General features: G+C 38.1%; 2 protein-coding genes across 6 annotated transcripts; one reads left to right on the top strand and one right to left on the bottom strand.

The window, feature by feature from the left end:
• Positions 1–438: 438 nt before the first annotated feature.
• On the bottom strand, positions 439–10,007 carry LOC103975972 (dihydroorotase, mitochondrial). Of its 5 annotated transcripts, none has more exons than XM_065095894.1 (10): positions 8,070–10,007; positions 7,247–7,884; positions 7,013–7,137; positions 3,558–3,733; positions 3,281–3,462; positions 2,480–2,616; positions 2,051–2,216; positions 1,677–1,793; positions 1,023–1,183; positions 439–911 (listed from the first exon to the last, which is right to left on the bottom strand). In XM_065095894.1, the coding sequence occupies exons 4-10, from the start codon at positions 3,638–3,640 to the stop codon at positions 717–719; spliced, it is 1,041 nt and encodes a 346-aa protein (XP_064951966.1). In that variant the 5' UTR covers positions 3,641–3,733; positions 7,013–7,137; positions 7,247–7,884; positions 8,070–10,007; the 3' UTR covers positions 439–716. The 5 variants fall into 5 exon arrangements, with proteins under 5 accessions (XP_064951966.1, XP_064951965.1, XP_064951962.1 ...); XM_065095893.1 differs by having other exon boundaries at positions 7,306–7,884; positions 7,988–10,007; XM_065095890.1 differs by having other exon boundaries at positions 7,988–10,007.
• On the top strand, positions 7,742–13,111 carry LOC103975973 (potassium channel KAT3-like). The gene is made up of 12 exons (XM_018822455.2): positions 7,742–7,819; positions 9,475–9,614; positions 9,704–9,919; positions 9,993–10,148; positions 10,222–10,279; positions 10,358–10,675; positions 11,132–11,371; positions 11,460–11,558; positions 11,660–11,692; positions 11,772–11,957; positions 12,058–12,802; positions 12,999–13,111. The coding sequence occupies exons 1-12, from the start codon at positions 7,742–7,744 to the stop codon at positions 13,109–13,111; spliced, it is 2,382 nt and encodes a 793-aa protein (XP_018678000.2).
• The last annotated feature ends 2,058 nt before the right edge of the window (positions 13,112–15,169 follow it).

Genomic DNA, 15,169 nt, shown 5'->3' on the forward strand with positions numbered 1-15,169 from the left:
TATACAAGATGCTAAAATATGAACTCCAGACTTATCAAATGTGAATAATATACTAAGATAATCTCCATAGAGACCACAAATTGCAATGTTGATATTTGATTTGATGTTATATTTATATCGTCAAAGATTTGTGATTTATTTTTCTTTTTTTCTAATTCAAGAAAGCCAAAAAATTACTCGAGGGGTGCATGACATTATTACCATCTGCTTCTTGCATTATCCATTAAATATTATGATTCGAATCCATGTGTAAGCATCATATATGCCTACATAATCATTGTTGTAGCATCCATTTCATCATTAGACCAGATCGATTAGCTTCAACATCAAGAGACAACAGCCAAATTATATGCTTTTGGAATGGGGAAACCTTATGAATCAATCTCTTCACTGTTCCCTATAAGATGAAATAACAACGAAAATACAAAAAAAAAAGAAAAAAAAAAAAAGGCTTTTGCTCACGCATATCATTTCATATTTGTTGAAAGAACTCGGACATAGATAACTCGTGCTTACAAGTTTCTCTCGGAAATAATAAAGGAAGTGGGGGTCTCATTTGCGGAGCACTAATGATCTACAAATAAGAAAATGTAGGTGCGTGAGAGTTAAACCCACAAGGTTTCGACAGAGTACTGTGAGTACTACTGAAATCATCTAAAAAATACTTGCCCAAAATGCCTCTTCGATTAGTGAGAAAGGAGAGAAATCACTAGGGATCAGTTGTCGGACGGAAACCATTCAAGAGTCTCGCCAGCAAACATAGGCACTATTTCTCCAGATGTGTATGGATACGAGCCGGGTACTTTCCAGGGACTCTTCCTCAATTTGACCTTTGAAGTGTTTCTTGGGAGTCCATAGAAATCAGGGCCATTGAAGCTTGTAAACGCCTCCAGTTTGTCAAGTGCACCAGCCTGATCGGAAAAAAAAAAAAAATCAAGAGAATTGATGAGAACAACTTAATGAATAATAATCACATAAATGGTTATGTATTCAGGTTTAGAACCGGAAATTTCCAACATAACCTGCTCAAATACTTTAGCGTAAAGGGATAACGCAACAGGAGCATTGTATATTCCCGCACATCCACAAGGACATTCTTTCTTTTGTCTCTCGTGTGGAGCACTATCGGTACCAAGAAAATAACGATTGCTACCTCTTGTTACAGCTGATACGATAGCTTGTCCTACAGAAGAAGACAAATAGAAGTGATACTATCAGCATAAATTAAAACTTCAGCAAACTAATGAATTGACCAGTTAAACTATCTTAATTCCTATACAAACTAGACTATGGTCAAAGCTAGAAACGCGACAAACCTGAGAAAAACCACTGTGGAATAAAAGGAAATAAACCAAATGGTGATGTTATCATGTTTCTAAGCACTAAATCTTTTAAATATGCACTAGAATGACTCCTTTAAGTTATGATAGAATCTGTAAAATGAAAAATATGCTTATGTAGTAGTATATAAAAAGGAGTCACTAAGGACAACAAACCAAAAACATCCATATATTAATTTTGGTAAGTTGTTCCTAAGCAAGAGCATCAATATTTAGGTTGCCAGTCGTTGCATGTGATTCCTGACTTTCCACAAGTGTTATCAACAGTTGAAGTATTCCATAGTAAATGCAAGAAAAAAAAATTTTTCTGTTGGCAAAGGGAGCAGTTGCACGTACTATGAATCTCTCGTTTTAGTACTGGAAGGCAGTAATTGTGAGGCTGTAGTCCACCTTGAAATAAGGAATTTCTGTTCAGAAGAAGGTGCTGTGGCGTGACAGTGGCAGCAACAGAACCTAATAACGAAAATATATCAAAATATATAATAAAGATAAAAGGAAGCTCAGTTCACGAGATTTCAACAATGTGCAGGATAAAGAGGGTCAATGCAGTCTTCCTCCAGGTAGAGAATTGTTTTGCTGGTCTGAACCCTTGACACCCATGAAGCATAAAAATACAACCACACCATAGTGCAAAGGCTCATCCTTACTGAATTATAGAAACATGAAAAAAAGGAAGGAGAAGGAAAAAAATAATTCATTCTGAAGCCTACCTTCATTGCATGATTCAATAAATTTAACTGCGTCCATCGTGGTAATATGTTCCATTACAACTTTCAGATGAGGAAGCTTTATTAGTAACGGTGATAAAATAGTCTCAATGAAGACCCTTTCTCTGTCAAATATATCAATATTTGGATCTGTCACTTCCCCATGCACCTGTTATAAGTTTTACATGAAGAAATCAGCCTCATGATTACACCCTCGATAATAAGGCAATAAGTAAAAAAGAAGGAAATCTTTAGTGTACAAAATATTATTTACAGTAAAGCTAATTAAAGAATTTTTTGATCAACTAGACATTTCCTCAGAAGAAACTTAAGTAATAATTCCTTTTAGAAAATTTCTCTAATACATAGTTATTTTACTGAGTAAAACTCAGAGTATGGTAAACCGATAAGAAGGAATAAACTAACACATACCAACAGTGGCATATTATGTTTTGCCATTTCTTCTAGGACAAGCAAACACTTCCCAAAAATATCAGTGACTCCATCTTGAGAATTGGTAGTTGCTCCAGCAGGATATAATTTTACAGCAAATACCACTCCACTTTTTCCTGAAAGCTAAAATCAGCAAAAAATGGAAAGAAGAGCTAGTAACAGGAAACTGGATCAGAGCCAAACTTTTAGTGAGCCATCAGTTCCCTTTATTATAAGGAAGAACATAAAGCATATTAAGTAGCTTGAGAAAAAAACAGAGAGAGATAGAACATATAGTACGGAAAAAGTTCAAATGGAAGTATTTTTTTCTAATTCTATCTAAAAATAAGTCTTATTGAGCGGATGTTTTCTTGAGTAGTTAAACACAAGGTAGTGTATGTGCAAAATGCAGAAGCACATGCATTCACAAGCACATATTTAAAAAAAAAATCAAAGTAATTAGTATAAATAAGAAATATGGTGATGAACAAATGTGAAAGAATGATAGGTAGAAATATATTAAAACAAAACAAAAGAATCTTACGGATTCCATTTATACTGAGTTAAGAACTTTTTATGTGATAAGGTGTGGAAGTGAGTCAAATTTATGTTATCATGGACACCAAGATGGTACTAGTAGTTGAAACAATACTACTAATAACAAGAAAATACAAACTAAACCATGCATGCGATCGTCTATTCTATTCTAAGTGGTTTATTCAGAGAGAGAAACCAAACAATTTGGCATAGCACCCAAAAAGAAGAAGAAGAAGAAGAAGAAGAAGAAAAAAAGGAGCTCACTGGCAAGATTAATCTCGTCGGGGCTGGTGTTGTCTGTCAGGTACAGGGTCATGAGGGGATCGAATCGACTGTCGGGTGGCAGAGCCTTTAAGATGGATTGGCGGTACGCCACCGCTGCAGCGGTGGTGGTGATGGGGGGCTTCAAGTTGGGCATCACGATCGCCCTTCCAAAATGCCTTGCGCTGCGTCGTCATCATCACGAATCACCCATCAAATTCCCCCTTTCTTTGTCCGTCGTAATCGAGAAGAAGAGGAGATCGAGAGGCCTATCACCCACCTGTGGGAGACGACGGCGCGGAGAAGGTCGCCCTCGCGCAGGTGGAGGTGCCAGTCGTCGGGCCGCGTCAATGAGAGCTCCATCCTCGACCCGGCCGATCCCACCACCAGGCGACGCCTGCTTCCCTTGTCGGGACGGAGAGGGATCCAAGCACGGGTGGCAACGTAGCAGCCGACCTGCATCGAACTCGACCAGTATTCACAGGTAGCGCAAAGCGAAGCCTACCGATCGACCTCCTCCTTTTAACGGACCAGATCGACGGCTTCGATTAACTGGGCTAACTAGTGGGCCATTGATTCGGACCATAACTGCGCGGACCCAAAATGACACAAATGGGGGCTTTACGGGCCGGATTAAAAGGCTCATGTAGCAACTCATGAGAAATTTTATCGATGTTATTCCATAATTTTATTATTTTATCCCTAATGTACAATTAATATTTTATTTTTTTTTATAAAATTAACGATATAAATATCACGATTTCATTAAAAAAATTAAAGTATTTTATTATAAATTAAATGTAATATTATTTCTTATGATTATCTTATTTTTATTAATCTAAATAATACATTTTGCATATTATTTTTTTGTATTTATATTATAATATTATTTTAAACCGATTTAAATTAATAGGTCGAATTGATTTGAAAATTAGTGGGTTGATTGAATCCGATTCAATTGAAAGGAAAAGAGGAGAGAAAATGCCTCTCAAACTCATTGATAGTATTTTTTATCCTGTTGAAAATAGCACTCTGCCTTGTGGGAAAAACCCAAAATTGATGACTTTTATAGGGAATTTACCCAATATCTAATCTGCATTACATCTCATTGATATAACATAGAAGTAATTTGAAGTAACGAATTTTTGGCTTGGCACTTGACATTTCCAACCTATGCCCATGCATAATTAGACATGGATCTTTGGGTTATTTGGGCTAGAGAGAACTAAGCCCAACCATACATAACTGGACATGGTGTGGATGTCTCCAATACGACAGCTTAAGATAAGCTGCAGTGTGTCAAACCCACTCTACTCAAGCCGAGACAGGACCAAGAATACTTGCATGTGTAAATATGAAAAAGGAACATTGTGGTTTTTAGTCTTGTTATTAGAGAGATTATTTTCATACTTTTAAACCATGATGATCACTTAAATATAAAAGGAATGATTTGATTATGACACCAAGGTGCAGTTTTTGAGTTGGGCATGAATAGATGTCTAAGATCCAGACATGAACTCTGCATGTAGCACAGGTACATAATTAGCCTATCCACCGGCCAAATATTTATGAACAAAGATCAACCTTATTCATGGACTTTATTCTAGTACTAGACAAAAGTGAACAGACACATGCCACTAAGTCTGCTTGGAAGAAGGGGAAAAAGCAAAAAAAATCGGAAGGTCAACCAAAATCTCAAGACTTCCATCTTCTTCTCCTAGCTCGAGATGGATGTCAGGTGAGACACCACAATGAGATGTGAATCCCACAAACCCTGCTCTTTCCATTCTTGGATGCCATTTTCCCTGCAATCTGACAGAACCACACAAGGGCAGGCAATCCAACGTGAAATGCAAAGGGGGACAGCACAATCGAGTGTTGGTTGGTGCCATCAAAGTAGGACTGCACTCTTAGCTGCTAGAATCTGAAATCCATCCTTCCCTCTTCATTTCCAAGGTATTCTTGGACACTCGAGTGCAGCATGGAAATGAATGTGACCATGGGTAGAAGAAGGATTAGGATCTGATTGATTTGATCCCACAAACAAACAATTGGATGCGTCAATGGACTCCTCACTAAGAAATCGATGGGCTCTAGGCACACAGGAGATGTGTGTAGGGGCACGGCCGACTTAAGTCACGGGCATTCCAAAGGGCGAGAAGAGCCTCGTAGTCGTGATTCACAAACAGATAAGAATTAGATACCCGGGCGGAAGCCATCCATTCGGGCAGGGCAAAATGGCTTTAATCGTATCTTATCTAATGGAACTCCATTGCGAGCACTCTGAAGGAAGGGGGGAAGCTTCGTAGATGCTGTCCCAGGTGCCTTGTTATCGTGAACCGATGCTGTCCCAAGGTGTCGCCGGTTTGAGTTGGGCAACGAAATAACTTTTATGATGCTTAGAAACGACACATGGCTTTTTCTTCCAAGTGTCTCGACTTGGTGCCGAGTTTTACCGGTCGTTATAGTTCTGTCACTTAACTCGAACATGTACCCAATCGACGAGTAAAATCTACAAGGTTTAGGTCTCATTTCACTAGTAGGTCGGTATCCCATATCCAGAACCGATCCAATTCGATATTAGCTTTCCAGAGAGAGAGAGAGAGAGAGAGAGAGATCAGTAGATATTCCCACTTCAAAAGTCTGCCTAATTGTGGGCAAGGCAGGTCAAAAAAAAGAAAAAAAAAATTGATTCACATAATTATTACTGTGTACCCTAAAGACAATATCTGTGTTTATTTAAAGAAAGAGGAATAATGTGAGTGGAAACAAAGATCTGAGAATCCACCAATGCAAATGAGCAAATTGGCCACTAAAAGAAGAGAGCGCCTGGCGCTCAAATCAGCAGCTCTATCGGATTCGCCCTAACGATCATGACCCGTGGCTGTAGCTTAAGTACAAAATATGCCTGAGAAAGCAACGGAAGACGTGGAGAATCCATTCTCTCAAAGCTATAGCGGTGAGGAAAACATGATGGTGATTGGCCATATTGACGACCTTATCACAGTAGATAGGGTATCGGCAGATTTTGCTTTAGTCGTATCCAAATCTAACTATTAAATTATTGCCTTTTTCCTGCTCCATGGGAAGAATGGCTTACTTTCCTTCCTACATTTGACTCTGCCCTGTAAAGGACTGACATGGATATATAATTTCCCACTATATCCATCCTGAAACCAAACCCAATATCAGTTTTAAAATGGGTTGGATAAATGCAGGTAGGTACCTACAGAAAAAAAAAACAAAAAAAAAATCACCTGTTATTATCTAAATTCTAAAGAACAATCGATAAAAAGCATGTCTCAAATTTGAGGAGCACGTATCCTAATTCGACCTAAGTGGGTCAGTGGGTATTGGGAAATAAGCTTTCTTCCCATCCCTTATCCAAGGCTACAACAATCTCTCGATGTTGCCAACCCATCATAACAATGCTGCCACGCAACCTAAGTGGCTGCATTTGCTATTTTTGTGTCACTCAGATTAGGAATTCTTAGGTAGACCAGAAGTATTTAGCAACACATCTCAAGGTATTTTGCTACAATTGGATGGTCCACCGATAACATGGTGGATCTAGTTCATCAAAAACCTATATATAACATGAAAGCTACTTGGATGGATCAAATCACATGCAAGGAGTTTTTCTCGGTACTGGTCAGATCGTCAGGTTTGCGAAAGGTGACATTATTCTTGAAATTAGTCTGACAAAGCAGCATGGAAAAAAGAGGAAGGAATTACCTGACAGGTTAGGCTTGTGAGAGGACCATGCAAGATGAGTCTTTAAAGAGGGATCTTTGCTACAGGTGTCAGACCTGAGAACGAATTTGATGCTACAAGAACTGTTGATTAACAGTAATATAATCCTGCCAAGAAAAATACTGTTGGTTAGTAGTAGTGATATTTCCACATTAGTTTCTTATAGGTATTGCGTAAACATGATGTTAACAGTAAATCACTATGTAAGCATCTTACTATATTCCAATAGAAAGGTAAAGAAAAGTTCCAATTGTAGCATATCCTTCACAACTCACGAGACTAACAATTTGCATCATCCATGAGGGAGAGTCGATAACCATGAACCAGTCCTTTAGAGATCAGCATAATCATGTAATCACCAAGCTTTATGCCCAAGTTTGCAAGAGGACCATTGGAATCAGAAGGACTCAGAGAGGTGGAAGCCTTCCTTGCTGGACCACTTTGCACTCTCAGCCTTACCAGTCAGATTTCACTTGGAATTTTGAGACATGGAAGAGGGACAATGATATAAAGACCAAAATGCTCCAGTTGCATAGACACCAACTAAATATTTGATTATGGCCCGTAACTTCGATTGATAATTTGAGAACATAAAAGAGTGTTCTGTGATCCATCACTTCTACCAAATGCATTGCACAGGTTTCTTATATCATCATTCCTGATGATGCTGACAGAAGCTAGTCACCAAAATGTGAATGATAGACATGGAGTATGGTGAAGGTTTATAATCTTGTTGCAGGACAACCCATAGAGTTAGGTAGTCCCAACTGCAAGCAGCTGCAATTTCAGGTACCACCACTTAAACAGGAGACTGAATCTGCTTCACATATCTAAACTTGGACTATGCATGCCATCTACAATTACCAATAAGGTAAATTTTGGTTAGCATCATATTTGTCTCACATATAAAATGAAAATATAGACAGACACAGTAAAATATGTTGAATGCTAACCTACATTTCTTTATAGGTTCTTCACGACAAATGAACAGTAGCAAAAGATCTGATGGAAAATCGGGCTGATATATAGATGGTAGTACCTTTCAAATTTTCCTCTTTCACTTTGAGAGACCATGAGATGGGATGTGAGAGGAGGTAAGGTAAGCCAACCATAAACTGGAAAAGATCCAAAATTGATGGCACAGTGCATCTAAAAGATCAGGAACTTACACTAATAAGTGATGGAGGTTTAGCTAAAGGACCATCAACCAATAAGTGGATCAGGTTCTGTGGCATTTTAAAATAGATCTTTTCTTTTAGCTTCTTGGATTCTCCAATCAAGGAGAAAGTATGGAAAGGAACTATTCACATAATACAGGACTAAAGCTCCATCCAACCCTGACAATGAAAACAAATTGATGTTTTTCATGTCCTTAACCTGTAGAGTGGTACTCAAGTTATATTTCCGAATGCTGTTTCCCGTGGACTTATTTGATAACTTTAACACTCTCACCAACAGGCTTTGTGGCCAAGATGCAACTTCCCATTCTTCCTAGGCATCAATCACCATACATGGCACCCACCAGGAGACCACAAAGTTTGGCACCCATACTGTATTCGGTATCATCCAACCTTCATCATGGACTCTCATCTTCCCAAGGACCAATCAAATGCTGTATTGATTTATAATGCATTTCACAGGATCATGAGGGTTATCAGTCAGTCATGTCATTTGCCCTCAGAATGCAATGTCATTCTACTAACGAAATTCACATGGTTGTGGCAAAAACTAACAGAAATTCACCAGGAAGAGAGAAAATGAGGTCTTTCTGGTCTTAAGCCATCTTTTGGCTATGACCATCCACAGGATCATATGACTAGCTCTACAGAATTTCTTGGTCACATTCACAGACCAGACATGCATTATCCCAGAAGTGGTGCCTGAACACAGACATCTAAGGGCATAATTCTGGGAACCCAAAAACAGTTCACTGTTTACAGTAGGCCCTCACCCCTCAAAAGGTCGATATTCATATCCTGAAATTAGTTCCAAAGCAACCTAACAAACAGGACCTAGTTCTTATGGTTCACTTGTGTTATCTATGGCCACCTCTAACCAATATTTTACATGGTCCTGGAAACAAATCCATCCACCATAGATGTGTAAACCACCACATACCTCGTAAGTTGGCTAAAACTTCTGCCCATTGTTTCCAGAAAATTAATGTTCTGACTTCTTCAACTCAATCTGCAGTATTTCCCGCTCCTAATGATTAGATCCAAGTAAAATCCTTTATTATGTATTTTCCTTCTCATGAACTTTTCCTCGTCCAATCCTTCCTATGCATTGACCAAGCAGCCCACTTGATCAAGGACATCAGTCAGACAGCAACCTTCACTACCCTATATATATTAGACCTCTCTCGAGTCACATTACCACTGAATATCAGATCACAAAGGCATCATAGTGCAACCATGTTGTGCTCTTGTATGAACTGCTTACAGCACTTTGGCAACGATAGTTTCCAATTGGAAAGTGGAGGATACAGCATGCACAATGACCTTTTGCCATCACTGGGAGCAACAATAAACCATACAATCAAGCTCAGGAAGCACATTGTTTCACCATACAATCCTCGTTACAGGTATACTAACTCATCGGTCTCCCTGTATTCTCACGATTATATTTTGAACAAACAGCATGTTTATTTTCTTCTCACCAACCACTTTTCAGGCTATGGGAGAAGTTCTTGATAGTCCTGGTTCTCTACTCTGCCTGGATCTGCCCATTTGAATTTGCATTTCGGCGATACTTGCCAAGCACAATCTTTCTTGTGGATAACATCATCAATAGCTTTTTTGCAATTGACATAGTACTCACCTTCTTTGTTGCTTTTGTTGACCATAAATCATATCTTCTTGTTGATGAACCAAAGAGAATAGCAGTCAGGTTAGGATTTGTGAATCTTGTACAACACAAAAACTTAAAAGCTGCTTGGGCTTAACAGAATCTGACTTCACAGGTATCTGTCCACTTGGTTCATCTTTGATGCATGTTCAACATTTCCCTTTCAAACAATCAGCTTCTTATTCAATGGACATAGTAAAAGCCTCGGCTTCAAACTTCTCAGTGTGCTTAGACTGTGGCGTCTACATCGTGTCAATTCCCTGTTTGCTAGGTCTGTATCTTCTATCATTTCATAGTATACATTTTACCAGAACAGGACTGATTTCCTAATTTTCTTTCCACAGACTTGAGAAAGATATTCGGTTCAATTATTTCTGGACACGGTGCACAAAGCTTTTCTCTGTAAGCCCAGCATTTTGTTCATTGTTTTGCTTCAAGCAGCTGCACAAGTATTCTTACCATAACATTTTTGTACTACAGGTAACTCTTTTCGCAGTCCACTGTTCTGGATGCTTCAACTATATGATTGCTGATAGATATCCCGACCCAGAAAGAACCTGGATAGGTGCAGTGATACCAAACTTTATGGAACATAACCTGTGGGTTAGATATGTAACAGCAATATACTGGTCAATTACAACACTAACGACTACAGGTTATGGTGACTTACATGCTGAAAACACAAGAGAAATGGTATTTGGTATTTGCTACATGCTCTTTAATCTGGGGTTGACGTCTTACCTCATTGGAAATATGACGAACCTTGTTGTCCACGGGACCAGTCGCACGAAAAACTTTGTATGTCCTATCTCACAAGTTCTTTAAAGATCTCTTATTTTGCTGGCAGATAAACCTCATACCTGTTTATTTTATCGGAATAAGCAGTGGAAAAAGGAAAAAATCATAGCATGCACATCAACACTTGTGCAAGATTGTCAAAGTTCCAGATTCATAACATTTAATATGATGTTGGATCATCTGGTTGCATGGCTTTCTCAGTTGTCTAATTGTTGTGTACAACTTCAGTCTTGCATTTTTTATTCAATTTAAAAATATTTCTTCTTCGTAAATTTCATTTCATTAATAGAATTATCAAATGCATGATCAGAGGATCAAAAGAATATTTTATTTCATTACTCCTAATAAAGGGTCAAGAGAATTATTGAAACAGTTGAACAACAGTATACCCCACTAATTGATTAGAGAATTTTGCCCTTTTACATTCTGTTAATGAGTGTTTATTTTGATATTCAGCGGGACACCATTCAGGCTGCTTCTGAATTTGCGTCAAGAAATAAGCTACCAAAACATATGGAGGAACAGATGTTGTCTCACATATGCTTAAGATTCAAGACAGAGGGACTCAAACAGCAAGAGACTCTTGATGGCCTCCCAAAGGCCATCCGCTCAAGCATAGCCGAGTACCTATTCTTTCCTATTGTCCAAAAAGTATACCTTTTCCAAGGGTTTTCCTTTAATCTCATTTTCCAGCTGGTGAGGTTTAAAATATAAATGATCAATTACAACACTAAGCAGGTCAAATGCATGCAGCATGCTGATAAGACCATTGTGCAATTAATAGGTGACAGAAATGCAAGCTGAGTATTACCCACCAAAGGAAGATGTAATATTGCAGAATGAAGCCCCAGCATATCTATATATAATAGTATCAGGAGCAGTGGTTAGTAACTTCTCTCTTTTACCTGTATTCTTGATTCACCCGCATAGTTGTTTCCAGCAATTTCACATGTATAACTATTTTCATTAGTATTTTTGTTTCAGGACATGCGAACATCTGCAGATGGGGTTGAAAAGGTAAAGGCTTTCAATATGTGCATCAATAGTACACTAGCACGTTAACCATTGATAATTATTGTAATATCAAAATCTTCAGGTTCATGGAAGGTTGACTGCAGGGGAAATATTTGGGGAGATAGGAGTTCTATGTAACATGTCACAGCCATTCACCATAAGAACCACTGAGCTCACACAAATTCTCAGACTGAACAGGACAACACTCTTCAACATTATTCGACAAAGTAGACAGGATGCGACTATTGTCATGAGTAATCTTTCCCAGGTATATAATTAAGATTCGACCAGTGCGCTTTTTATAGATAAAATAATTTATCATTTTTGGCAAAATAGGAGCTTAAATTTCTCTCCGTTTAATCTAACAGAATTTAAGGCTACATGAAAGTCTATACCCCGGAATACAGCAAAATGAACCTGGTGAACTTCTTAAAAGATGGCTCGAGAGAGATCCATGGAAGAGGAATGAGAACCATGCACCAGATGGAAATAATTATCAAGTCTGCAAGCTACACACACAGGAACTTATGGATAAATGTAAAAGTCCAGGCAACGCAGAAAAAAACAAGGACAATGGCACACCCAATGAATTTCCAATCGGTCAGGTCAATCCAAAATTAGACCATGCAGATCGGCACAGTGTTTTTCATACGGTTGCACAGGATGAATACAATATAACTGCCAATATTTTGCTCAAACAAGAAGCAACTATAGAAAAGGACGAAGATAACAGGTGGACCCAAAAAGGATTGGTTGAGAAACATGAAAATACAGGTAAATTTGAGTTTTCATCAAGTAATGGAAGTACAAGGAGACACACTGGAGAGCACGAAATAGAATTTGCTGAAATGAAAGCATCTGGCCATGAAAATGACTTTGAGAACCATGGCAGCAGAGAATGGAAACCCAGGTTTGGGTATCCAAATATTAATGAAATGATGATAGCTTCTTGTTCACAAAGTGGAAGCCACAACTTTGAGAACAATATCATGAGACTAACAAGCAAAAGAGTGACCATCCACATGCATTCTCAAAAGGGAAATCCAGCAAGACAGCTAACTGCAAAGATGATAAACTTACCAGGAACCGTGGAGGAACTCCTCAGAATTGGCAGTAAGTATTATTTGGACTGATTTACATGAAAGGTATAACCATAAAAGCTGCAAATGCTAATATAGATAGTATCCAAAATCAGTGTCAAGCTTAAACTGAAACACACAGTTAACAAAGCATAAGAGTACCAGTTTCAGGAAGAAACATAAACTGTGAACCAGAAAGAATTCATGTGTCATATTCCATTGTTGTGCAGGTGAGAAGTTTGTGGGACATCATCCTACAAAAGTGATCAACCAAGAGACTGCAGAAATTGATGACATTACCATAGTCCGTGATGGGGACCATTTGTATCTCCTAGAGATATAAGAAAACTAGCAAGACTGTCAAAGAGGACATGGTCTAACTAGGATTCAAAGGTCAAGGAATACTACCAATACACTTGAGTGTGTAGGTTTGAGCAATGTTACTGAAAAATCAAAATTATGTAATGGTTTCTGACTAAATTAACTTTAGTTCTTTAGTTCTACTAATTTAATGAATAGTTGCTAAGTACATGAGAGCTTGGTTCAAAAATATTCCTTGTGCCCATAAACCAATATAAATCACAAAAAAACATTTAATAAAATTTTAAAAATAATCTGAATTAGACAAATCACTTTTGGTCTCTTATCAAAAAAGATAATTTACTAAAATTGGCATTGCAGAGAAAATGGCACAAAAAAATTCACTTTTCTTTGAAGACATTCGAGAAGGTTGATCGACCAACTTTGCATTGTAGGACAACTGGACTGGAGCTCAATCGAATTACCAGGGAACACCAGGATACTCTGAACATCAAATTTACTAGAAAAGCTGATAAAAGAAGTGCTTCAGTACCATCAACCAAGTTAACGAGAATACACATAACAATGCAAAAAATATTCACCAAGGAGAAATCTCTGTCACCATTTTTTATTGAGATGTTATATTGTCGCAAATGCCACGTGATCCCCACCAAGATCATCATGCATGCATCTGTTTATTTACATAAAACATATAGATGAAGCCAACCATGGCACCACGCATTCAATAAAGTTGATCATAAAACTTACAGTTACACACATCAATGGTACTTATACTGTCTTTAAGAAATGATTATGATTTTGACTTGAGCATGCAGGAAAATTGATGATTGATAAGTAGAAATATACGCATACGGTCATATACAGATATAGATGCATCATAATTTGTTCAAATACAAATGCACAATACAAACAAAACAATAACATATATAATTAGCCAAGGCAGCAAAAATTTCTAAGTAAAATAGTGAGACAACAAAAAAGACTGGCATAAAACATAAATGAGTTAACAAAAGAGATTAATAATGATATAGAAGATCATGAGGTATCTACAATTAAAACGAACAAAAGAAAAACAGAGAGAAGATGAGCCTATTGCTCCTACCTAAATCCGTTGCCTAATACTGTTGTCTCAAGCACATCAAACACATATTGGTCATCCACCAATTCAAGTACAGCATTCTGGCCCAAAGTTTCTCGATCGACTATTTTCTTAGAATACCAATGTCCTACAGCAGCGATCGAACGATCAATAACGAAACAGAGAACGTTCAACGACACTAGTTCCACGGCGTCCGCGATAGCCAACCCTAAATCCAGACTTGCAGAGATCACCACATTTCGAGGGATTATTACGGTAAAGAAATATATCAAGAGGAGCTAGAAGACCAACTCATGAGGAGCTAAAAGACCTGGCTTAAAGAAATAAAGGAGGAAGGAAGACCAGGAAGCCACCACCTCGAGTCTTGGACGTCGGCGATCACCGCGAGCGTCGGACCAACTTCCGATGCGCTCGAATCCCGTTTGTTCCTCCGATGGGCTTATCTTATTGGGTAACGACGCCATCGACTACCGGATGTTCCCCCATTTAATGGGCCTTATGTGCCCATTAACATCTAAGGTTAATCAAATGGTTTCTACAAGTACCAAAATAGCATATTTGTCCCTACATATTTTAATATAGCATGCATATAGGTCCATAATATTAATTATCCTAATATTTTAGTTTGATACTGAAAATATATTTTATTTTCTTACCATTATAATAACGATGAGTATTTTAAAAGTACTTATCCAGCCAGTCTAATGACGTGTAACAATCAGCCTCATACATTTGACTTATATCTTAGATGTTGTCAAGTCACAAAAGGTTGGTGTCGAAAATGACTCGATTCAGCAATGGACATGAATAACTATATTATCGGATATGTCCGATGAAGATTCTCCGATATCTAAATTAATGTCCGGATGTGGGGAAATAATTGAATGGAGAATTAAATCATGGGAGCAGTTTAACGAGGGATCGCCCAAATCATCAAGCTATGGCACGTCGTGTCAATTACGTGAGTCAAGCTGGCGAGTG

This window comes from Musa acuminata, chromosome BXJ2-2, assembly GCF_036884655.1.
Source record: "Musa acuminata AAA Group cultivar baxijiao chromosome BXJ2-2, Cavendish_Baxijiao_AAA, whole genome shotgun sequence".
Taxonomy (NCBI): domain Eukaryota; kingdom Viridiplantae; phylum Streptophyta; class Magnoliopsida; order Zingiberales; family Musaceae; genus Musa; species Musa acuminata.

Excerpts from the sequence above, each read along its gene's own strand:
- LOC103975973 (XM_018822455.2), top strand. The coding sequence starts at position 7,742 with ATGGTGAAGGTTTATAATCTTGTTGCAGGACAACCCATAGAGTTAGGT. Across the intron at positions 9,615-9,703 it reads CCATACAATCCTCGTTACAG|GCTATGGGAGAAGTTCTTGA; the intron begins GTATACTAACTC and ends ACCACTTTTCAG. Across the intron at positions 12,803-12,998 it reads GGAACTCCTCAGAATTGGCA|GTGAGAAGTTTGTGGGACAT; the intron begins GTAAGTATTATT and ends ATTGTTGTGCAG.
- LOC103975972 (XM_009391131.3), bottom strand. The coding sequence starts at position 3,739 with ATGCAGGTCGGCTGCTACGTTGCCACCCGTGCTTGGATCCCTCTCCGT. Across the intron at positions 1,184-1,676 it reads ACTAAAACGAGAGATTCATA|GACAAGCTATCGTATCAGCT; the intron begins GTACGTGCAACT and ends CTTCTTCTGTAG. Across the intron at positions 912-1,022 it reads ACGCTAAAGTATTTGAGCAG|GCTGGTGCACTTGACAAACT; the intron begins GTTATGTTGGAA and ends TTTTCCGATCAG.